General features: G+C 39.9%; 1 protein-coding gene across 1 annotated transcript in view; it reads right to left on the reverse strand.

Moving 5' to 3' along the window:
- The window catches only part of SLIT3 (slit guidance ligand 3), a 790,143-nt gene that overhangs the window by 111,746 nt on the left and 653,478 nt on the right, over positions 1–24,919 (reverse strand). Inside the window, exons 21-24 of the mRNA XM_074960679.1 lie at positions 19,682–19,750; positions 18,822–18,893; positions 18,565–18,636; positions 6,332–6,403 (exon numbers count right to left, since the gene is read on the reverse strand). Of these exons, the coding sequence (XP_074816780.1) occupies positions 6,332–6,403; positions 18,565–18,636; positions 18,822–18,893; positions 19,682–19,750 (285 nt within the window). The remainder of the gene's footprint in view (positions 1–6,331; positions 6,404–18,564; positions 18,637–18,821; positions 18,894–19,681; positions 19,751–24,919) is intronic.

The following is a 24,919-nucleotide window of genomic DNA, read 5'->3' on the forward strand; positions in this document are numbered from 1 at the left end:
CATTTTTCAAACTACTATGAAATGCATAAAAAATAAGTAGCAGATTTCCTGTTCAATAATGAAAGTGAAATACGATCTAAATCTGCTAAAAGTAACTTTTTACATAAAAATCTATAAGATTTGAATTGGAGATATTCAGGCAACAAGCTGAAAGAAGGAATAGCATCTCCACATGAGAGAGACAACCATTCTCCTGAACATTTTCTAAAAGGATGTCTGTTTTTCTTTGGCTTACTTTTTAATAAAAATATATAGTGAATTTATTGCTTTTTCTTTTTTTTTTTAAAAAAGAGGGACTGGATAGCCCTCATAGACCATGCATTAATGAGGGTTCCACAAAACTCTGGGATTGCACTCATTTTTTGAAACATGACATTGCTTTCATTCCAGCCAGCAAACAGTTCCTATTAAGTTTGTGTGTGGTAGTCCGGTGATGCGAACAGCACACATGAGAAAACTGGGACTAGCTTGAGACACTCAAACCTACTTTAAGGCTGTAATCCAAGTCACACTTTAATAAAGGTTCCCAGACTTGGATGGTTAGTGAAATAACCCACTGTGCCTCAGAGGCTGCTATATTTGTGAGTGTTACAGTTATTTATGGATTGCTGCCAACTATATTTAAAACATCATTGTTGGAGTTTGGAGACCAGAGTTCTGTTTCCAACTCTCTCACTGATTCATTGTGTGACCCTGGGCAAGTCACTTAACTTCTGTGTCTCAGATTTGTAATTTTTTTTAAAACAGGGAGTTCAACCAAATATATTTCCCCTTGGCCTGGGATAAATCCCATGTAGCAGAGATGCATGTACTTGCAACCACAAGATAGGAGAATCTATTGATTTGTTTTCCCATTTAATCAGAACTGTTTTCTTATAACCAAGGAAGGAGGCAGCACTTTCAGGGAAACAAATTTATATTAAGCTGCACTTTGCTGGACATATTTATATTTTGCTCCTGTAAAAAACAAGAAGATAAACCAAACCAACAACCTAGAATAACAGTGTGTTCAGTTTGGCTAATTTGTAGAGTGGTTCAGGTCTTGTGCTAAGCTAAACCAGTGGCTCTTAACCTTTCCTGTACCCCTTGCAGGAGTCTGATTTGTCTTGCATACCTTAAGTTTCACTTAAAAACTAGTCGCTTACAAAACCAGACCTAAAAATAAAAAAGTGTCACAACAAACTATTACTGAAAACTGCTGCTTTTCTCATTTTTACCATATAATTATAAAATTATAAAATAAATCAATTGGAATCATGTGTGTGTGTATGTGCCTTTGTATGAAATTTTAATTTGTACTGACTTCACTAGTGCTTTTTATGTAGCCTGTTGTAAAACTAGGCAAATATCTAGATGAGGTAATGTACCCTCTGAGACCTCTGCACACCCATTGAGAACCACTATGCAAGGGTATACCCCCCTCAGACATTTTTTTTTTTTAAATACTAGTTGTTTAGGACAATCTGATTCAAACCAAAGGCAAAACACTGTTTCTTTAGAAAGACACTAGGGATAGGTCATCTCTGGCCAGGATGATTTAGGGATAACTCCACCAGAGACAGGGAAATCACCCCAACTCATCCTTTGATTTGCTAGCAGAGTTTTAACAAGAGGCTCTCCCGTGAGTTGCTGTGAGCCCCATCCAAAATACCACTGTGTGAAGTGTGAAATAAATGCAACCTATTTTTCCATTTCAATGAGGCTGCAGCACAAACAAAAGAAATGCATCGATGTTGGAGGTAAGAACAACATGAAACAAATGCAATGGCATCAAGCCAGGCCATTGAGCCCATGTACCTCACAATTAGGAGCAGGAGGAAAGAAAGAAAACAAAATCCTGCAAAGACTGGGGTTTTCAAAGAAGCCTAACAGTGGTAGGTGCTCAACTCCCATTTAGCGGGAATTGTCTGTCCAACTCTCCTAAGCTCCTGGAAATCGCAGCCAAAATGTGAGCGCTTGACCAAAGGCAGTTTAAAAAAATCAGCTTTGAAGAAACGCACATTAGTAGTCTATGGAGTTAATTTTCTGAAAGCAATGTAGGGTTTTAGCCATGTAACTCTCTTACTTTAATAGGCAGTCACGCGACTAAAACACTGTAAACTGATCTGGGCATTTAAAGGTATCAGAATCTACAGAGATTTTGACTTGGAAAGAATTATTACAGCATTGATGCAAATTGCTTTTTGAATTTTAGCTTTACCCCATGAATCAGACTACAAATCAGTTTTAAAAATAATGTTTTGAACTCAAGCTTCTTTTGGATAAAAACGTTCAGACAGGATATTAAGAAAGGAAACCCCACTAAATTTGTTGATACATTTCTATGGGAGTGACTAATGAAACAACTGTGCCCTAGACAGACTCAACTGTAGAGTTCATGGGTTCAATCCTAGCCAGGGCTCATTCATCAAAATTAAATGTGTACAGCAGCAATGCCTGAAAACCCCCAAATCCAGTCCCTTTTGTAGCTCCATTGCTTACAAAGGAAAAACTCCAGGGATGACCTTTTGACCCCCTCTGCAATGCGTTGGCGCACTTGTGCAAGGCTAAACAAAACCCTACATTTCAAAGTTCGTCTAGAAATTACAGTTAACCATTTAGCACTGGACAAACCCCAACACACACAAGGTGAGAGGGAAATCACAAAATGAACATTGAAACATCCAGGTTAATCAATCTCTCTAATGCAGCTTGAAGATGAAGCTGCTATATAAATGCTAGGAATAATTTTGTTCCATAAGATGTATAAATTAAGAAGTGTATTTTTTACTTTCCACTAATTTTTATGTACCACAGCATGCTTGTTTCCACTCACTTCTCCTTTTATTTCTTTGGTCAATATAGCAAAACAATTCCTGGAGGTTAATCATCTCATACTGCTATGAAACACTAAAGGTCTTTGCAATGAAGAGCAGATTTTTTCCTCTCTCAGACTTAAATATTTCTCATTGAAGGGCAATTAAAATAACTATAGATGAGATGAACTAGAGATAGAGAGCACTGTGGAGGGCATAGTTTATTTTTATAAGTATCTAACATGAGCTTGAGTAAACAAGCGATGAATCAACAGGGACATGAATCTGAGCTGTTTATGTACAGAATATATGTCTCTCAGACATATTTTTAATAATGTGTCCTTTACCATGCTTTTGATAAACTATCTGGGTCAAGACCTCACCACGCAGTCGTAACTGGTAGTCCACTGGGTCAGGTAGTTTTGGATGTGGGTAGCATGCACAGGCACTGAATGAATTCATGGGAGATCTCAAGCTTGCTTTGTCAACTTTAAGGCTGCTCCTACCTTAGCAAATTTAGAGCCTTTTTTTAAGCACTAGTATAGGAATTAGCGTAGATAAAGCTCAGACATTTTTATCATGGTGTCAGAAAAAACCTAAATTTACTAGTGAAGACAAGCCTCAGTTGGAGAGTATTCAGGATCGTTACAGTATACAGGCACAGATTCTGTACAAAAAGAGTATGTGTGTATTCCATAGATAAACCATCCTATCTCTCTCTCTATATATATACACATACACCTTTCAAAAAGCTACTTTAAAAGAATGTTACGTTTGCAAAGCAATTTTGGTGAAAATCTTTCCCCGTGATTTGAGCAGCTTTGGAAAGTAGATTAGAGTAGGCTAGACCTGAGTTTTTAAATTTCCAATTTCAAACCATATTACAGCTGCAGCAAAAGGCTTTGACCAAAAAAGAGAAAAATTTTGTCTACACTAGAGAACCGAACCTTTGCAATTTACAATGGTCCATTTGAGCCATCGTAACTTGTAACAATGCTGCGTGTCCACACTAACCGTTCTGGCTAGGCTAAACCTGTTCAACTTTTTAACACTCAGCATCTCCTCCCACCCTAGGAATACCATTATAAGTTCCACTATTTACTATGGATTCACACTGCCAGCAGAGAAAGTGTTTCTCACATGTAAAATTGTATTCACTCACCAGATATATGAAATTGATGCATGGCACTTTTTTGTTCCATTTATTTGAAAATGCCACAGCTACAGACTCTCTCAGAGATATGTGAATCCCAGAGAGATCTGTCAGTGTTCATAAAATACATTATTTTAAATTGCTCCTGGCGTTATTGGTGAACTCAATTTCTTCAACTGTGTCAAAGACACTGGTCCTCCTAGAATTACAGAAGGCAAATGTTTCTTTAAAGAAACAGCCAAGAACAATTGCACGGTAGAACTTAATTGTTCACTGAGCAAATTATATCCTAGACAGGTCTTAATTATTTTATGGATGCTACTTATTACCATTCATTTCAGTTTTGTGTACTTTACACTGTCAGCAGCACATACTTATAAACAGAGGGGCTACATTGACTGTGCTGGGCCAAAGGGGATTTTATGACTCTCTAGGGTGAACAGTTTACCTAAGAAAGCTGTGCCTGCACTTAGTTTAATGTAAACTCTGAAGAAAACCCAAACAAATGGCACATGACATGTTTATCATTTCAGTTCTAAATATACCCTTAGACGCCAGCTTCCCCTGTTTGGAAGGTGTCACTGAATTTCCAAGTAGAGACAAAGGAATTTGGTGCAATGACCCTGAATTCATCCCCAGACAATGCATAGAATGAACTTACTATACTATGAACACAGCACAGAATACATTTTGTGTGTAACAGATATTTGTACTTAAACATTTTATTTATCTTAGGTACAGGCTAGAGTTTGAGATTTGGATTTGAAGCTGAATTAGGGTTAAAGCTCAGGTTCAAATTCATGTAAAATTGTGTTGAAATCCCTTGAATTGTTCACAAAAGATTTTGTCCCAAATAGTAACACTTAGTAAGTATCACTATCCCTTATTTTGTAAGGGGAAACTGAGGCATAACAATGTTAAGTGACTTCTCCCACAGAAACCTCTAAACTGGGACTAGGATCCAGGTCTAGAACTGAGCAAACATTTAATGTTTTGGTTCACTGGTAGCTCTGGAAAAAAAAAGTCAATTTTTTTGTTGTTGTTTCGGGTTCAATAAAACATTCATTTTAAGTTGGAACTTAATTAAAATAAAATAAAATTGAAGGAAATTTTGAAACAAAACATTTTTGAAGGCATTATTGTTTAAAATAAAAAAAAATTGAAACATTTCATTTTAAAAAGATCAGAACAAAGCATTTCTATCTTTTTGGATTCTTTTTTCCCTGATCAAAACAATTTGGCAAATTTATCACAAATTTGCAAAATGTTTCTGTCAATGTGAATATGCATTTTAAATATTGCCCAGGTCTCCTGACTGCCAGTCTGATGCCTTATTCATTGGACCACGCTATCTCCCATCCTGAATAATGGAAATTTCAAGAAATCTGTTTTTGCAAACTATTTGAACACCCAAGTCACAACTGGATCTGAACTCTGGATTTGGCCTGAAACCAAATCATAGGAAAAACAACAAGATGTCCTTGTGGCACTTAGAGACTAACAAATTTATTTGGGCATGAGCTTTCGCGGGCTAGGACCCACTTAATCAGATGCATATATTTTCCACTCCATGCATCTGATGAAATGGGTTCTAGGACTCCTCGTTGTTTTTGCTGATACAGACTAACACGGCTACCAGTCTGAAACAAATCATAGAAGTAAGTTTAGAGCCTGACAAATCAAAAGTAAAAGATGACAGATTAAAGTTTACCAATTTTGGTCCATCTCTAGGTGAGTGACTGGTCCAAGGCCATTAAGGAGGGAAGAAAGTGATGGAAAAACTAAAATAGACATTTGGATTTTCTTCTCACTTGAAAAGAGCAAATATATTTCATATATATGGATAGTGTGTCATTTTTAGAACATATTTTATATGTATGTTTGGAATGAAATACACAAAAAGTTCACTTTCATTATTAGTATATGTGAATTATTAGTTCATGTACAAGATACTATATTGACAAAATCCAGTATGTAAAACATGAGATATCTATTATGCACAGAATCCACATATAAGTTACTTAATGTTCTTGGTGGGTGGCTTCCTGTCTCATGCTCAGGCTTCTGTACCATCATGCTCTCTAAATTTCACATGCAAAGTACTAGATGACTGGGTCTTAGCACAAATGCCATAAAAGAGGAAATCTTCATATTATTCATTCAATTGTTTTTCCTAAGAAAATGTTTTGAGAATAAATAACAAGTAGTCCAAGCATTTATTTGATTTAATTTGAACAGAAAATGTCTGAATAAAGACAGTAAAATGCAGAGAGAAAATGGACACAAATCAGAATAGCTTAAAAACTAGATTAGCAGCATAATCTACATTGTGTTAGTAAAATAACACAGTCAAAAAACATTAATTCAGAGCAAGGGTACTTACAGATGTGAAAGGGACACAAGGTCATTAAAAGAACCTTCGGGAACACTGGAAATATCATTACCATGAAGAGTTCTAGAGCAGGGAAAGAACAATAAGACATTAGAACACTGTATTGTCATGCTCCACCCCAAATTTTGAACAAATAGTTACTTTTGGAACAAATATTTAACTGTCCCCACTGTAGAAACTCTACTAGCTTCATAACCCACCGAAGTCAGTGCTTTGTTATTTGTACTTTTACACAAAGATTTTATAAATAATGTTATCTGCTGTTAAAAATGTTAATAACTTTTAATCAAAGGAAAAGAGGGAATATGAAAGATGAAATTAAACACTGACTACAGCGGAACTCCAGAAGGGAGCGAGGGTCCATGTGATAGATATATTTGTAGGATCAGGGCCCACATTCCCACATCAGCAGCAGAGTATACCAATATGCAGTGACAGACACATTTGCACTTCCAGACAAAATACTTGGAAATCAGTTCTTTGAAGAGCCTGTCCACCTTCCTAGTATGAACAGAGTATAAGCACAGTCTTTACTGGAAGGATTCTAAATGTTTCTCAGATCATTTGAAAAAGTATTTTATTTCCCACCTCTTCCAAGAACTGTATTATTTTTTTTATATGGATGTCTGGAAGAATTTTTCTGATAAATTGTGGAACATGCTATTTGAAAGGTGCTACAATAAAGGTAAGTCCTTACTCTAAATACATGCAGTTTGTATTGCAATAGTAATCAAAAGCCACAATCTGGATTGAGGGATCATAGTGCTGTACAAACAAACAAAAATGCATTTCTTGCACCAAAGAGCTTACAATCAAATTGAAAGAGGTGGCCCAAAAACTGCGTGCATCAGACTATGGGAAGGAATACAAGAACAATCACACTGGGTCAGAACAAAGGTCCATCTAGCCCAGTATCCTGTCTTCTAACAGTGGCAGTGCCAGATGCTTCAGAGGGAATGAACAGAACAGCACAATTTACTTAGTGATCCATCTCGTCGTCTAGTCCCAGCTTCCGCCAGTCAGAGGTTTAGGGATATTCAGCACATGTGGTTGTATCCCTGACTATCTTGGTTAATAGCGATTGATGGACCTATCCACCATGAACTTATCTAATTCTTTTTTGGCCTTCACAACATCCCCTGGCAATGAGTTCCACCGGTTGACTGTGCGTTGTGTGAAGAAGTACTTCCTTATGCTTGTTTTAAATCTGCTGCCTATTAATTTCATTGGGTGACAACTTGGTTCTTGTTATTATGTGAAGGAGTAAATAACACTTCCCTATTCATTTTCTCCACACCATTCATGATTTGATAGACCTCCATCATATCCCCCCCTTGGTGATCTCTTTTCTAAGCTGAACAGTCCCCGTCTTTAAAACTCTCCTCACATGGGACCTGTTCCATACCCCTAATAATTTTTGTTGCCCTTGTCTGTAGTTTTTCCAATTCTAATATATCTTTTTTGAGATGGGGCGACCAGAACAGCACACAGTATTCAAAGTGTGGGCATATCATGTACTTATATAGTGGCATTCCCAATGTACACACATTGGAGCTGAGGCCAAACTGACCATTGAATGACACGCACCTCCCTGCACCATTGAGAATTTGGGCTTTATTGGTCCTAGCCAAGCCATGGACTACGCTACATTTTCAACTACTGGCACACGAACATTTCACATATATTCAGATATAGAGATTCTGAAAAGTAATCGCAGCAGAAACGGAGGGAGAACACACCAGATCTTGTAAATCTTTTCTAACGAAGAGTCAGCAAGATATTGTGCAAAGAGGGAGGAGGGGTGAAGAGGGCATCTGAGCATCTTAAAACAGTATTTTATTTATTTTGCAGTTCTATTGTGGCCTGTATCCGTTAAAGAAACTACGGTAGCTAGTCCAGAATATTTATGAACCCCTTCCTTGATGACAGGAAGGGCTGTATCTGCCTTTCACAGATGTCAAAGACAGTGATGTGCTAAGCTGCAGCAGCAGCATGCAGAATAGAAAACTGGTGTGTGTATATTTTATAATCCTTCTATGAGAGTCATTTCTTCTCTAATTTATTCTGGTATTTATGGTATGCAATGACCACCTCCTACTATTTCCTCTGGTGGCTTTATAGATACTCACAATGTTGCAGATGAACTTGAGCTGTAATATTTATCACTTAAAAATTATCTAGGCTCCTAAATAGGAGCCAGTTATTCTCATTTAAAACAAAAGACATTCTGGCGCTGAGTCGTCCTTTTATGTCATGTCCTTTCCTGTGCACTAGTCCCACTGCAATACTCACAAGAATTTACACTAGTGAATTACACCTTTACAGTGTTACCTTCCCAGTGCACACACAGCTGAGCTGAAGCCAAACTGACTATTGAATGACACGCACCTCCCTGAACCAGTGAGGTCCCTGGCACTGCAGTGGACATTAGGGCTCAGTGAGGGCAGAGAGTGTAATTGCTATTGTCCTTCCTCAGGGTGTACATGGACAAGGAGAAGCTTTAGTTCCAACCTTGTTACCTTGCTGAGATTTGCAACAGAGAAGTCATCCATGTATGGGGATGTAGATTTCCTGGACATGCATTCTCTGCTGCTTTGGGCACCAGTACCCCCAAAGCCTTGTTTTCTCACTGTTCTGACCCTGAAGCATCCTATTAAGTGTTAGACCCATCAAAAATAACTCGTGGCACTGACAACTTGAGCTGAATCTTCAAGCAATCCACCTCAGCAGGAAGGAGGAGCAGTCCAACACAATATCTCCAGACAGAGGACACTTACTAACAAAACCAAAAACAAGCAACTCATTGGGCCTTACCCAGCAGCCCTTTCAGAGGAAATATTATTATTGGTATAGGGACTGCAAGATTGGGCCTGTTCATTAAGTGCTCAAAAGCCAGAACTGAATATAACGGCCTTGAACTAATTACCATTATAATGAGCTCACTACTATGTTATATTTCTGATCTCTGCCATTATTTTTTTGGATGCCACAAATGGGAGCTGCCTAATTTGCAGGCAATGGTGCAATGGGAATGAAGCATTTAAGCTGATTTCCTTGGTTGTCTTAAGCCTCCTGATTTTGTAAATATTTAAATGAAAGCTGAGTTCAGCTTATAAAAGCCTGATCCCATGAGGGGCTCAACACCCACCGAAAAGCCTGGATGCAAGGGCTCCCACAGCAACCAATCCATGTTGAGGACACTCAGATGTCACTGGAGATCGTAAGTACCCTGTGTTGTGTGTCTGTATATTTTAGGTTACATTTGACCCACATGTGTCTTTAAATACTTTGCCAGACATACATACACATTAGTTCTTTCCATGTAAAAAAAATTAATGAAAACTAAATCATTTAAAAAGATCTGTCTACCCATGACCAGGACACTTACATTTCAATTTATGCAGATGCCAATCAACTAAACGATACTGCATAAACTGGATATAAAAGCAAAGTGGTCCAGAGGAAGAGCAGCTCTAGGAGTTTTACAAGCACACAGTATGCTATATTTATGGGAATGTACCTTTCCCACAGTGTATGTTTTTCTATATTTACATGCACCCAACTACAGTTTACATTTCACTATTTATCAATGATCCTGCTAGGCAGCAGTTCTGAACATGTAAAGCTGGTGTAACATTTTGTAACTCATTTCATGACTGGGTCGTCACGTTATTGCAAAAGTCATGCTAACGACTGGGGCCTGGATTCTGCAAACGCTTACACTGGGGCTTAACAGTAAACATGAGTGGCCCCATTCATGTCAATGGGGACTGCTCGTGAGCCTAAAGTAGTGCATGTGCATAGGCACTTGCTAGATGGGTTCTGAAAAAAGGATAAAAAAAAATTAAAGCGAGAGAGACAGAGAAGCTGAGCAGCACAGCCAGAGAGAGAGAGAGAGAGAGGACATGAAACATGTAACTAAATTATCCATTCATGGGTATTCTGATTTTCAGATACATATATTCTATTTATTGTTCACAGAATAAATATAAGGAAAGCAGAAGGATTTGGAAAGATACTGAATCACACATGAAAGAGGCCAGTTACCTTCAGAGGCAAGCACAGCTCAAGATGATGAAATATCACACATATTTAAAAAAACAACCACCACCAACAACCCTGAAAATGTGGAAATTGTTTTGCTGATGTTTTCTCTTTTAAATTCTCCTGAGAACACAGATAATACATGACAATAACAGATTGCACACTGTCACTCGGAAGCACTTTCTCCCCTTTGGAGAATTGATTTTTAATAACAACATAGATGACATGTGGCAAGAGTTGTAGCTGACACCAGAGTTTTGTAGGCCTTAATAAATCAAATCAATCTGGAGGTTTCCAAATGTATAGAGCACAGACAGAGACTCTCTTTTGGGCTTCATTTCACTAATGTTGTTTTGCGCAGGACTGAGGTTCTTTTAAGATTTGATTAGCAGATCTTCAAAGAAAGCCAAGAGCCAGCATTTGAATTTTTAAAAGCCACCCTTTGTTTGTGTCACAGTCCAGGCATGACCTGTAGAAACTGAAATTAAATTACGACTCAGCTACAAAAAACCCCTGGAGTGACCAACAACTGGGAATGGAAACATGGTTAGGAGTGCATGTCCAGTGGGAAAATTGACTAAGAATTTGCCATATAACAGCACCCATCCACAGCCACCAGGAACCTCTCCAGACCGCCTGAGCCCTAATAATTATACTTCGCTTTTCTACATAACCTTCTATCGAAGGATCTCAAAGCACTTTGCAAACACTCAGGGCATTATTTGAGATGTTGCAAATCCACAATTCCAGACAAAGTCAATAGCATCTGCAGATGCACAGCATCTCTGAAATCCAGACCCAAATTAATTAGGTCTCATGACATCAGTGATATAGCTAAGTATTAACCCCATGCTACAGATGGGGAAGTTAAGGCTCACATGGGATGTTTGTGACAGGGACAGGAAACAGAGACCAGATGCTCTGACAGGTAGGGCTGTGCTTTTGTCACCCGACCACCTTTTCCTCTCCAAATGCACCAATCAAACCTGGCTTGAAATCTGTATAACAATCAATGTCCAACTGCTAACCATTCTTTCCTGTTTTCCTGAATTAATTACCTTAGACTCTAAAATGCAGGAATGATCACATACAATGCTAATAGAAAGGGTATGCCTTCAAAGTAAGGAAGAGAACATGATTTCTTCTCTTCAGCCCAACTACATTGCAGAATGAAAACACACGGCAGCTTAAAATTTCAGGAGCTTACATATAATGTTTAATTAGGAGCAGAGGTTTGCAAATGAATAGTCACAAGGATGATGAATGGCACACAGAATCTTTTACAGTTAAACTGCCAATTAATATGTAGCAATACGTTTTCGTCACAACTAGAGGTAAGCAAAAAATGTTCAGTGAACAGTAAATTTGCCAAAAAATAATTTTTTGGGGCACTGAAACGATTTGTGAATTTGCGTCACATTCGGCAAATAGTTTCAACTGAAAAAAAAAAACCATGAACACAAACATTCTGAAAATGTGGTTTCAAACTGACCTTTCATTTCCAATTGTTTTCCTTGACCCAAACAATATTTTTTTGTTTTGACAAGAAAAACTGAAAAAAAATTTCAATTTTGTTTGAAATGAACCTATTTCCCCCCTGGATTTCCCATTTTAGCCATTGAACCGAAAAATCAGCTATTCGCTGAGCTCTAGTCACAGCCAGACTTGATGGTTAGAGGCCTGTGAGAAAAGCTGAATGTCTCAGTCCAGTGACCAGTGGACAAACGACCCCCACCCAATTGGCACATTCACTGATGTCTCTACGGAGGCCAAGCATGGAGATTTCACTATTCTTCTCACCAGGGCAGGACTTAGCACCTTGAAAGGGCAGTTTGGGGTAGCTCATGCTGTGGGTGCCCATGATGTAGCTGTTTGGTGGAGAAAGAACGGTCTTCAATCTCCAAGGCTATTAGTCTGGCACTCTTCATGAGCACTGCATTCACTGAGTACCTAAAATCAAACCTAATAGAAAGGTCAGAGCTATGGGAAGATTTTCCTTTCATAAATCTTATTCCTCCAAAGTCCCACTGCAGCATTTTAGCCAGCAGTAGCAAATCCCCCAGAAAGCAATCAGTCACTGTCTGCCAAATAGCTCTGTGAAGTAAGTGTTCAGTGGGGTGCACACTACTTAGCTCTATCCCAAATCCTCTTATTTCGGACTGGAGGTGTGGAGATAAATAACTCTCAGTGCTCAGAAAATACTGTCCTGTGGCGCAAAAATGCAGGCAGCAGACCTTCTGCTCTCCAGAACAATGCTCACTGAAACAATGAAACCCACTCTAGTCTAGGAGCATTAACCTCTGTAAGCCTCCTTACCAGCCTCTCCCTTCACAATCAGTCATTATTTATGTGATTATGGCCGGAAGGATTTTCCTTATCAATAACATGAGGAACTATAAGTTTGAACATGAAGAACTCCCACCACCGCAGTAACCCTGGTTTACTTTCCTCCCCAGTGTTTCATTTAATATGTAGAAACTTGTCATCTGTACAGCTTAGCAGGAACAAATGAATGCAAGATCAAACCAAAGGGGACAGACAGTTACGTTAATAACAAAAATACTTGGCACCTCTATTGCCGTTTTGAATAGAAAATCCCAAATCACTTTGCAAAAGTAGGTAAAAGTGACATGCTGATTTTACCACTGGCGAAACTGAGGCACAGAGCAGGTAGGAATCCTGCCCAATTTCACAGAATCAGTGGCAGAGCTGAGAAAAGAACTTAGGTTTCTTCATTCTTGGTTTATATTATGGTGTGGGTGATCAAAGGACTACCTTGAACAATATGGCAGACAAGAATGGTCTTTTGCGATAATACATGTAAAGTGGATTTGCTGGGAAATATCGAGGGGGAGGTGAATGCAAATCTGCCCCCCAAACACACTGTTCCTGGAATCTGAAGTTCAAGGCCCAAACTCTATAAAGTAAAGACTGAACTTATATGGCAACACTGTTCATAAGTCTTTGGAGAGAAAGCAAAATGCAGACATTGGCCTGTTTAGGTAGTCTCACTTACTGAGGATATTACAGTGTTGGCAGGGAACTGTGCAGCCTGGACAAATCCCTGATCAGGAGGGAGACACACACAGGTCTCCATGCAAGAGAGGTGATGACTAAGGAACCAGGAGCCTAGAGTAGGTGTTTTTTGTGGACCATGGATGTGAAATACAAATACAGTTGATCTGAACTGTGACACTCAGATGTGGCCACCCCATGGGTGTTTGAAATCTGAAAACCAACTTTACAAATGGATCCCTCTCTTTACAATGAAAGCTGTGGCTCCAAACAGCCTTAGACTTTAGGGGGCTTGAAATACAGAACTGTATTGCGTGACTTGAGCTTAACTCGTCTAACAAGAAAGAATATGAAGTTTCATTTATTTTAGAGTACTTGAAAGTTCCTCCTACACTACACATACTATGGAGCCGAGTTTTGCGACCACTAATCTTGGCCATCCTGCTGCTACATGCTATACCAGAACTTACTTAACAAAGGGGAAAAATATTCTCCTGCAAAGCCCTCAAGTCTTAACAATGGTTATAACTTTAGATGGGCAGTTCCAAAATACTTTGTAGATAACTAGAGTGAAAGTCAACTCTCTGAGATGTTGGTAGGTGAACGTGTGCCACATAACACTGTGTTAGTAGCTTAACATTTGTAAAACAATTCAGAAAAGTCAAAGATATTAAAGAGCATGAACCTCCCTTGAGGTTCCCTTTATATGTTCCACTCCATATTACTCAACCAAACAGTTTTAGACCAAAACTTTCTGAAGGAACCTCATCTTCAAGGGGATCCAACTTGGGAGAGCAAGGCAGAGCAAGAAGTCACAAGGAAAGTAAAGAGCGCTTTAAGAAGGAAAAATCCATGATTTCAAGAAATAGGACTCATTCCCCCTAACTGCTAAGACTCCCCAAGTCTGGAGCCTTAGGAGAAAAAAGGAGATTTTTGTTTTTTGTTTAGTTTAGTTTTATTTGGAAGGCAAAAGCATGGAGCGAAGTTCCCTTTTCCCCCATTATGTTCCCTAACTTTGCTTCCAAGAAAAATTAAAGAAGACACTAGTAAATTTTGTCCTTACCACAGGAGATTTGGGACAAGGGGCTGTCATAAATATAAAGGGATTGCAATTTTCCTTACCAATATTTTCTTTGGCTAATCATTCATTGGGTTTAAGTCATTTATTTGCATCCACACTGCCCAAATTAAAAAAAAGATGGAAAGCCTGTTTCTCCTCTCCACATCATACTCCTGGTCACATGGTACTGACTCAACCCTTTCCCCTACTATTAAACTGCATTACAAACAGCTACAAATATTAATTATTTGTGTAATGTTACTTCTCCATGTAAGTGATAGCTTTGGTTGCCACAGATATGTTATACAATCACAGATGGGACAGGAGGTGGTCCATGGTGATATACTAGATGGTCTATATGAAATAGTTTGAGAACCTCTATTATATCACATCACTTTCATTCCTATGTATGTTTGATCAGTAATTTACAATAATAAAAAGAGAGATCAATGCAGGTTTGTATGTGGTGGTGGCAAATTTCAGATCAGGGCTCTTTACAGGAGGCACAGTTCTTGTGACGTATGATCAAAAGAAAATTTCCTTAAAGTAAAAAATTAATGTTTTTATTGCATGCTGTAGCAAGGAGGTGGAACAATAAAGCTGAGGTGTAAACCACTAAATAGGGCAAGAGGAGTTATGGATTGTCTTGCACAATCAAACCTCGTACCATTATTACATGGTGGATCCTCATTTCCCTCTGGTCTGAGAGGTTCTCATTTATCACAGCAATTCACAGAGCCACGGGTATGAAATATGAAAGTAAAGTACACAACCAGCCTGTTGCAGTCTTTTCCCTGCCATTTGAATGTTTCTGCTCTGATTCTTGATTTCCATTGAGTACCAGGTAAATATAGCTGTGGTAACTTAATTTAGAGTTTCACTTGCTTTCTGCATTCAGTATGCCCTTCCCCCCATGCTCATCCCATGATTCTGATCCCACTCATAATATGCTTTCAGTGCATCTTATCACAGAGCGGATTCTCATCAGCTGACGCATCCTGGCAACCAGCATAGGCAGACAGCTACCTCCACATCTACAATGTCAGCGTGCCAACCTGACCATTCTTGGGAACAGTGAAAACAGATACCTATACCCATCCTCATAGAGGCAGAAAATCACTGTTGCAGGCACTAATTGCTCAGCCGGACAGGGAGAAGTCACTTCTTAATTTGGCTCTCCCATGCCAGAACATTACAAAGCCATATATCTGGCTGGTATAATCATCTCTGTTCACGCTGTGTACTGTGTTTCTGTGTACTACACAATCCAGGAGTTGTCCTATGAAATTCAACAGGGTTCGACAGAAGTTCAAGCTTTGTTAAAAACTTTTAGGATTTAAAAAAGAGATACTTGCTATAGCTTCTGAGGCATCCTCTAGAAAATTATACCCATGCTCTAGAGTTCTATCGGTTTCTATAGGCCACAGGGGAATAAATGGAGAGATGTTTTCCTCTGTTCTGCACAGGCTGCTACCATTTTGTCTTCCAGCAGACAAATACACTGTAGACTGTCCCATGGAGACCTTTCTTGCTCATTCTTGTCCCCATAATATTAAAGCAAGGACATTTATACTGAAAGTATATGGTTACTCTCTGCATGTGAAAAAGCTTACTATTCACCTGTGTCACCTAGATGTAAAGGGAAATCATGCCTCACCAATCTACTAGAATTCTTTGAGGGGGTCAACAAGCATGTGGACAAGGGGGATTCAGTGGATATAGTCTACTCAGATTTTCAGAAAGCCTTTGACAAGGTCCCTCATCAAAGGCTTTTAAGCAGCGATCTCAAACACAAATCACCATGAGGGCCACATGAGGACTAGTACATTGGCCCAAGGGCTGCATCACTGAAACCTTCCATGAAGCCCTGCCCCTGCTCCGCAGGCCTCTTCCCACCCCTTCCAACCCCTTCTCCAAATCCCCGCCTCGGGCCCACCTCTTCTCCACCTCCTCCTCTGAGCGTGCTGCATCTCCGCTCCTCCCTCCTGGAAAGTCCTAAGCCCTGCCAAACAGCTGTTTGGCGGCAAAGCACTGGGAGGTAGGCAGAGGAGCGGGGACGCAGCGTGCTGGGGGGGGCGGAGGAGGAGGAGCGGGGGGAGGGGAGCTTGGCGGGCTGCAGGAAATAACTCCGTGGGCCGCATGAGGCCTGCGGGTTGCATGTTTGAGACCCCTGCTCTTAAGCAAAGTAAGCTGTCATGGGATAAGAGGGAAGGTCCTCTCATGGATTGGTAACTGGTAAAAAGATAGGAAACAAAGAGTAGGAATAAATGGTCAGTTTTCAGAATGGAGAGAGGTAAATAGTCGTGTCCCCCAGGGGTCTAGACTGGGCCCAGTCATAGGCATGGGAAGTAGGGTGCGGGGGGTGCTGCAGCACACCCAGGTTTTATGCATGGTCCTGGCTGCATATGTGGGGTTCCAGATGCTGCCCCCAGCTGCTGACCATGGACACAAGGTCCTGCATCATGGCTGCTGGCCCTGTGCCTGGGGGTCCCAGCTGTCAGCCCGCTCCTGGCTGCTGGCCCCACTCCCGCCCATGCACATGGCATCCTGCATCCTGGCTGCTGGCCCTATGCCTGGCTCCTGGACGCGCATGCAGGGTCTCCGCTCCCAGCAGCGCATGTGGGTCCTGGGTGCTGGCCCTGCTCCCGGGTGCACATGCAGGGTCCCAGCTGCCAGCATGTAGGGCTCTGCTACTGGCCCTGTGCCTGCCCTCAGCCGTGGCACCAGCCTCAACCCCTTATCCTTGTCCTTGTCCCCCCTCCTGGAGACACGGCCCTTCTCCCAGCCTCAGCTCATGGGGTGGTGGTGTGGGGCTAGGGGGCGCACGAGGTAAAACGTTTGGGGAGAGTTTTGCTGGCTTTCAGCACCCCCACTATAAAAAGTGTTCCAGCGCCACTGGGACCAGTCCTATTCAACATATTTATAAATGATCTGGAAAAAAGGAGTAAACAGTGAGGTGGCAAAATTTGGAGATGATACAAAAATCCTCAAGATAGTTAAGTCCCAGGCAGACTTGAAAGGATCTTTCAAAACTGAGTGACTGGACAACAAAATGGCATATGAAATTCAGTGTTGATAAATGAAAAGTAATGCACACTGAGAAACATACTCCCAACTATACATATAAAAGGATGGGGTCTAAATTGGCTGTTACCACTCAAGAAAGAGATCTTGGAGTCATCGTGGATAGTTCTCTGAAAACATCCACTCAATGTGCAGAGGCAGTCAAAAAAGCAAAGAGAATGTTGGGAAGCATTAAGAAAGGGATACCTAATAAGACAGAAAATATCATATTGCCTCTATATAAATCCATGGTATGCCCACATCTTGAATATTGCATGCAGATGTGGTCGCCCCATCTCAAAAAAGATATATTGGAATTGGAAAAGATTCAGAAAAGGGCAACAAAAATGACTAAGGGTATGGAACGGCTGCCGAATGAGGAGAGACTGGGACTTTGCAGCTGGGAAAAGAGACAACTAAGGGGGAATATGTTAAAGTTCTGTAAGATCATGACTGGTATGGAGAAAGTAAATAAGGACATGTTATTTACTCCTTCTCAGAACACAAGAACTAAGGGTCACCAAATGAAATTAATAGGCAGCAGGTTTAAAACAAACAAAAGGAAGTATTTCTTCACATAACACACAGTCAACCTATGGAACTCTTTGCTAGAGGATGTTGTGAAGGCCAATACTATAACAGGGTTCAAAAAAGAACTAGATAAGTTTATGGAGGATAGGTCCATCAATAGCTATTAGCCAGGATGGAGAGGGATGGTGTCCCTAGCCTCTGTTTGCCAGAAGCTGGGAATGGGCGACAGGGGATGGATCACTGTTCTACTCATTCCCTCTGGCTTTGGCCACTGTCAGAAGACAGGATACTGGGCAAGATGGACCTTTGGTCTGACCCAGTATGGCTGTTCTTATGCGTCAGTTGATACAGGATGTGTTGCACAGAAGTACAAGTACATTGAAGCTAATTGTGTGAAAATATTTATGGTGTACTGAATCAAGCGAAAGCCATCTGCTCATTAAGAATCCTGCTGTCATCGACAGCATCCTAATAAGCTGTAACCCAGACCTATTGAACAAGTATTACTTACAGCACTCGAAGAGACTTGAGTCCATTAAATGCATGGGCTGGAATACACCGGAGTCTGTTGTAGCTCAGGATCCTAGGAGAATCAGAAAATGCAGTTACAGTATTATATGTTTCTTTGGTTATTTTGCTACTAATTTACTTAAGAAGCAGCATGGAAAGCCATCAGTTTACATAACAAGAGAGATACTCATTGTTTAATGCAACTGATTTTGTACTGAACAACAATTAAAACTGATGCCGGAACCACTGATTACTTACAGCGTTGATAGCTGAGTCATGTTGATGAAGGTGTAATTGGCCAATATGCTGATGCTGTTGTTGCTCAAGTCACTAAAGAAATACACACAGCAGATACATCATTTATATGAATGACTTTAAAAACAAGTCATTTTTAAATGTTAAAGCGGACTCAAGCAGCAAAGTAAGCATTTTCAAAGCTAGCTATTATCAATTGCCATCGTCTCTTATAATCAGCCTTGGAAGAATCCCACAGCAAGGCACATCAGAGTATTTCTCTATGAGACTCTCAAGCATCTTCTAGGGCACATTTTCAGTGCACTGCAACATAGAAGCAATGGATGTAAAAGAAATTTCTGGGCAGAAATTTCTGGACAGGTGAGGCAGTCATAGGCGCACAACGAATTTATCACATGGATCTGCAACTTGTCACATTGATATCTCCTCCACAGGTAGCGTGTATGTATTTTGTATACACATACACATGCAATTACTGCAGAGTACAAGGGTGAACAAAGTCTGATTGATGGGATCTATTTTGAACCTACAGTTACGACAACTCCACTTCTTCTACATCAAAAAACGAAAAGGCTTTGTTAGGTGCCTTCATTTTCTCAGTGCTATAATATCATAAGCAATGGTTTAACCATAAGAAATTGATGTCTGCCTTTTAAGCCTACCAGCTTTGTACGGGTAAATCTGTCACACCCAACTACAGTCACATAGTACATAATAGTTTTACAAACACTTAAAGGAAACAATTGCTGACATGATAGGCACTCAGAAATGAGTTCCCAATGACAGTTCCCCATATTCCGCTCAAGACACGCAGAGGAAAGAATCATCTAATTTTGCTGGCATTAAAACCATGCATTTCTTACATCAGTGTCAAGTGTCTGAAGGTCAACAGCTCCTTTGGCACAGCTGTTAAATGGTTTCCTTCCAGATATCTGAAAAAGAGTCACATTTGGATAATTAGGCACACACGTTAACATGAACTTTGGCCAGGTCAGGCTGCGTCCCTTGTATTTTTGGGGAAATGCAGGATCTATTAGAACTTTAAAGTAGTAACTAGGGATGGAATCTTTGAATCATCACAGCTTTGAAACTATACTAAAACACCACTAGAATTTATTTGTTTCGCAAATCCATAGTCTCCAGTGCAAAGCACCATAGTAGCTTGTTGGTGGTTTTGCTCAGAAATGTGAAGTGAGTATAGCAAGAACCCTTGACCTGCAGCTCAAATAAAAACTCATTTAGCTCTTCATAGAAGACTCTTATAGAAAGAGAAAAAAATCACACATGGTGTGCCCTTGGTATAAGGTTATATTTAATTAAAGTTTTTACAAGCAACTCTAAATGCTAATTTACCCCATTAGAACAATTTCTGCCCTCCGACTGCAAACAGCTTGTACAGACAGTGTTTAAATAAACCCTTATCTGGTATGTCGCATCCCTTGATATTTGTACATCAGAACCTCACTTATTCCAACAGGGCCAACCCAAACATCTGATTATTTTCGAAAAGTTTCATTGCAGCAATCTCCTATCTGAGACTTCTTTTTATTATTATTATTTTTACAATCTACAGTAATACAGGGGGAGACTTTCAAAAACACAAGTCATGGTTGATTAACTCCCATTTGTACCCTGAAAAATCTCTCCTACATTCAGCAGGTATACTTAACACAATCGACTGTATTTCCAGGTTAGGTATGCACTGCAGCACCATTGAAAAAAATTAGTTTTGTCTTTAAAAAAAATACATGTTGTTCACAGGAATTCACTCTGCAGAGCAAGAAATCGCCTTTAACACAGGAGGAATTTTAAATGGCCAGGAGTATATATCAACATAAATATTACCTGTTTAAGACCAAATACATGACAACAAGTTTTTAGCCCTGGAAGGTTCTACCTATACCCAAGAACATGGTCAATCTTGGGCATGTAATTCTCCTTAACGTTCATGTACACAGAAATCCCCACATGTCAAGATGTGAAGACTATTCCCTAAGATTAAGTACTAAATGCACCAATCATTGAACAGGAGCTACTTGAATACACACAATACATGCTGGACTATAATGTTCTCTCCAAAGTTATGACCACTTACTCCTTAAACACATTTCATTATTTAATGAAATATATAAAGATTGTAATAGCTCTGGGTTAATTATAAGTGTCCTTATACCAGAGACACTCAAATCATCACTTAATTTGGGTCTGAAAAAAACTCATAACTCCTAAAATTTTACTAGGATGTCCTCATTTAACAATGCTGGTTACCTGTGCACACATGGATGTGGTATATAGGTGCTTATTCACCCACACATGTGCAAATTCAATTTGCACAAATACAAGCAGTAGCACATATGCAGCTGGGTGGAAAAGAATAGATCCTTTATGTCAATTTGTGGCTTCTCATAAAACCTCTCAATTTTAAATACATCCCTATTTAACACTATCAGGTCAAGGTAAGCCTGGTACGGTCAAAGTATTAAAAAGCAAAGAAAATGCAAGAAGGATTAATTATGGAAGTATTACAAAATAGAGATATTAGGAATGACGGTTAAGGATTTGAAAGTGCTTCCAATAGCTACCAGATGGCAATAGTATATAGTCTCACTTCAAGTGGGAAACAGTACATTTCATTGCATTTTGTTAACTGGGCTGTCAAAATCTATGGAGGGTCCTCGCACTCTACTGGTGGACCCATATTTAAGATCTGGATGGCTTGCTCCTGCCCTCCTTACCCAAATAACCTTCACTGAGATGAAGAATGTAGAATCAGTCCCTTGAAAACCAAAACTGCTCTTCTAAATGAACTCTGTGGAAGTGGAACAGGAAAATGGCTCTACATCCTAAAGGTATTTCAGGCAGAAAGTGTAACATGGCTTCCCAGCATGTGTCTTCACCTTCTCACTGCTGGGACTCTCGTATGGGAGACCTGTGGCTCAGATTATTAAATGTTTTTTTTTATTTGTAAGAAAAACTGTTATGAGATTAAGACATAATTAAAAAAAGACCACTGAGCCAGATCATAGCCCTGACATCTACAAAGAAGGGATGGACATTCTGCACTGAAGGGGGGGCTTTGCTGCTTCTCTGGCACCCTCTTCTTGCACCCCATGAAGCCGTGGAGGGTGCCCCAAGGTCCTGGGGCTGCAAGGAGGTTGTGATAGGACAGATTGGGGTGGGGTACGTGCAATGTCCTCATTTTGGCTCTGGAGAAATTAGTCAAAAATAATATAGCTCTAGTTCTTTCTGCTTTCATTCCAATGTTTTGGGGACAGCTGTGGCCAGTGGGAGGCAATGGTAGAGAAGTTCCAATGGAACTGTACTTCCAGTGGGGAAAGGCCAGTACAGAACTGTAGGACTTAACATGACTTTGGCCCATGTGACTCCACAGGCATCTGCCAGTTTTCCGTGTAACTCCAGTGGCCTTTTCTACGAGGGGAACAAATCCAGCTTCCTCAGTACTATATACAGGGGGCGGGAGAAAAAGGCTCTCCTTCAGTCAATGCATGCAAAAATTTCATCCCTCTGAGGACCCTTTTGGTGGATTTCTCCATAGACAGACCTAGGTTATTGCAATCAATATGATGTCCTTCAAGGGTTATCAAGTATCACCCGGGAGTACGTACACCCACACACAGTGGAGAATAAAACACAATGATCTTCTCAGAATCTGTGCCACGCACGATTTTTATTTTCTTTGGCAACAAACCTATTTGGTCTGCATTTAGAACAGCAAACAACAATAATTATAGCGACTAACATGTTATAGGTTCTGTCTCCATGTAGGCTGCTACAGCACCAAAGAATTTTGTGCAAGCTATTTGTTCTAAAAGACTCTTGCTGCAAGTTGAGTTTTCGTCTGCATTACTTAAAAGTAAAGAGGCGCATACAGAAAAGCTACTGCCATTTATTACAGAATATATTATTTATATCAACTCGTGTTTTATTTTCTCTCATCTGTTTCAGTGTAATGCCTTCATCCCCCATTTTCTGTTGTCTGAGCTCTGTCGTCTAAACTAAACAAACCCCAGGAAGAATTTCTCATATGATATTAGATGCTGGAGCCTAATAATAAAATGAAAAAATCCTCGGCTATCAAATGAATAGAAAGAAAAACTGACCTTTCCCTCCCCACTTATGAACTCCCCATGTGAACAGGAATCCTGATTTACATTTAGAGTAGATGGGGGAAATGACCCAAGTACTACTAGGATTAGATTAGAGAAAAGGGATCAAAACTTTTTTGCATTTTTATCCAAAGGCAAAATCCTCCCTAAATGCAAAACTTTCAAATAGATTGATCCTTCCATGCACAGACATCCCATGAACCAAGTGATGGTGTTGTACAGTGACCAGTTAACCCTTGAAAAGTAGTGAAGTAAATAAGCTACAATTCAGAGAGGGGCAAATCCTGCCTCCCCCCCTCCCCCACCCTCCCCCCCCCCGACTTCAATGGGTGCAGAGGCCCATGAAGACAGTGGGTTGTTGGGAGCCTCTTGCTGGTGGTACTCATCACATGCACATGGTGGACCCAGCTCCACAAGAATGCCTCCTGCATCGAGAGAGATGTTAGTGTGGGCCAGGGCAAATAGATACATAGGTATATGATCCATCAGCCATTTGCCCCACATGGAACGGGGTGCAACGGCTACGTGTGTAATTTCCGATCTGACACCGAAAAACTGGGAAACTCTCACCTGCGGGAAAGGATTCCTCTTTCTTGACACTTTTTTCCCCATGCACCAAACCCCTGGACTCTGGCTAAGTAAAGGATCCAGTATTTGCTCCAAAATGAGGAAATCAAAAGTAAGTCACGTGATAAACTTTAGAGGTTACTCAGGAATCCTTATGTAGGACAGTAGGTAGAATTCTTGCAAGACAGTGATGAAACCTTCAGAATATATTTTTGTGGCATTTTCCATTTGTTTTGACATGAAATGTAAATTTAAACAGCTTTTTTTGGCTAGAAAAGGTCTTCCCCCCTTTTTTCTCGGTATCTGGTGGGTGTTTAGGTGTAGGCTGTACTCTAATTCTTCAGTATTCTGACTGAGACAGGCACAAACCTTTGGGCCTCTGGAGTTGGACTGCTACAGCAGATCTCCTTTCAGAGAATACTCAGCTACAATATTCTCAACAATTTCCCGGTTGTCTTAGGGTATTAGCACAAAGGGTAATGTTTATACCAACGGAACATTTTGTGAAAAGAACATAACAGCTTCCTAATAATTTTACTCTGAAAAATTAATGATTATACCATTATCATGCACAGCAGTTATTAGGGGTGCACAAAGCTTTCCTATTTAACTTTCTGCCGTATTATACAAAGGATGGTGACATTTTCTAGAAAAAGAATTTTTTAAAGCCCATTTAAGTTGAGTTAATTTGAAACAACCACAATTTTTCACAATATAATGATATAATGGGAGACATGTTGATTTGAGTTGCTGCATTTGAAAAAGCACCACCATTTACACAGGACCAAACTTGATTGGATTCTACATCATACCTCACGGTGGAACTTTATTCTCATGACATTTACACAGAGCTAATCTAATACAGTAGCTACGGCCCATTCAAAGTCATGAACTTAAACCTAAGCCTAAATATTTCAGTGAATTCAACGTACATTGAACAATAATGTCTTTCCTTAGTGGCTATCCCCCATTTCAGAGGAGAACCTGTTTCTAGGTAGAGCAGCCAGTCTTGTAGCTTGGGTGGTAAAAGCTTTTGGTGCTGAAGATCCTAGCTTCTGTCCTCACTGATGATTACGAGACAGAGGACATCATAATGCCACATTTACAGAAAAATTTACAATCAAAATAATACAGAGAAGAGATTTTGTTTTCATTTCTTTCTTAGCCAAAGAAGCAAAACACAGAATAAATTCATTCACTTGACCTTTAGTAGACAAAGAAACTTTGGTATGAACCAAAAAAATGCACTTTTAAATTTATCTCCCACATTAAATTATCCACAGATTAGGTTAATAGATTCCAAGGCTAGAAGGGTCCACTGTGATTATCTAGTGTGAACTTCTGTATAGCACAGGCCATAGAACTTCTCCAAAATAATTCCTAGAACAGCTCCTTTAGAAAACCATC

This window comes from Natator depressus, chromosome 8, assembly GCF_965152275.1.
Source record: "Natator depressus isolate rNatDep1 chromosome 8, rNatDep2.hap1, whole genome shotgun sequence".
In the NCBI taxonomy this organism is placed as follows: domain Eukaryota; kingdom Metazoa; phylum Chordata; order Testudines; family Cheloniidae; genus Natator; species Natator depressus.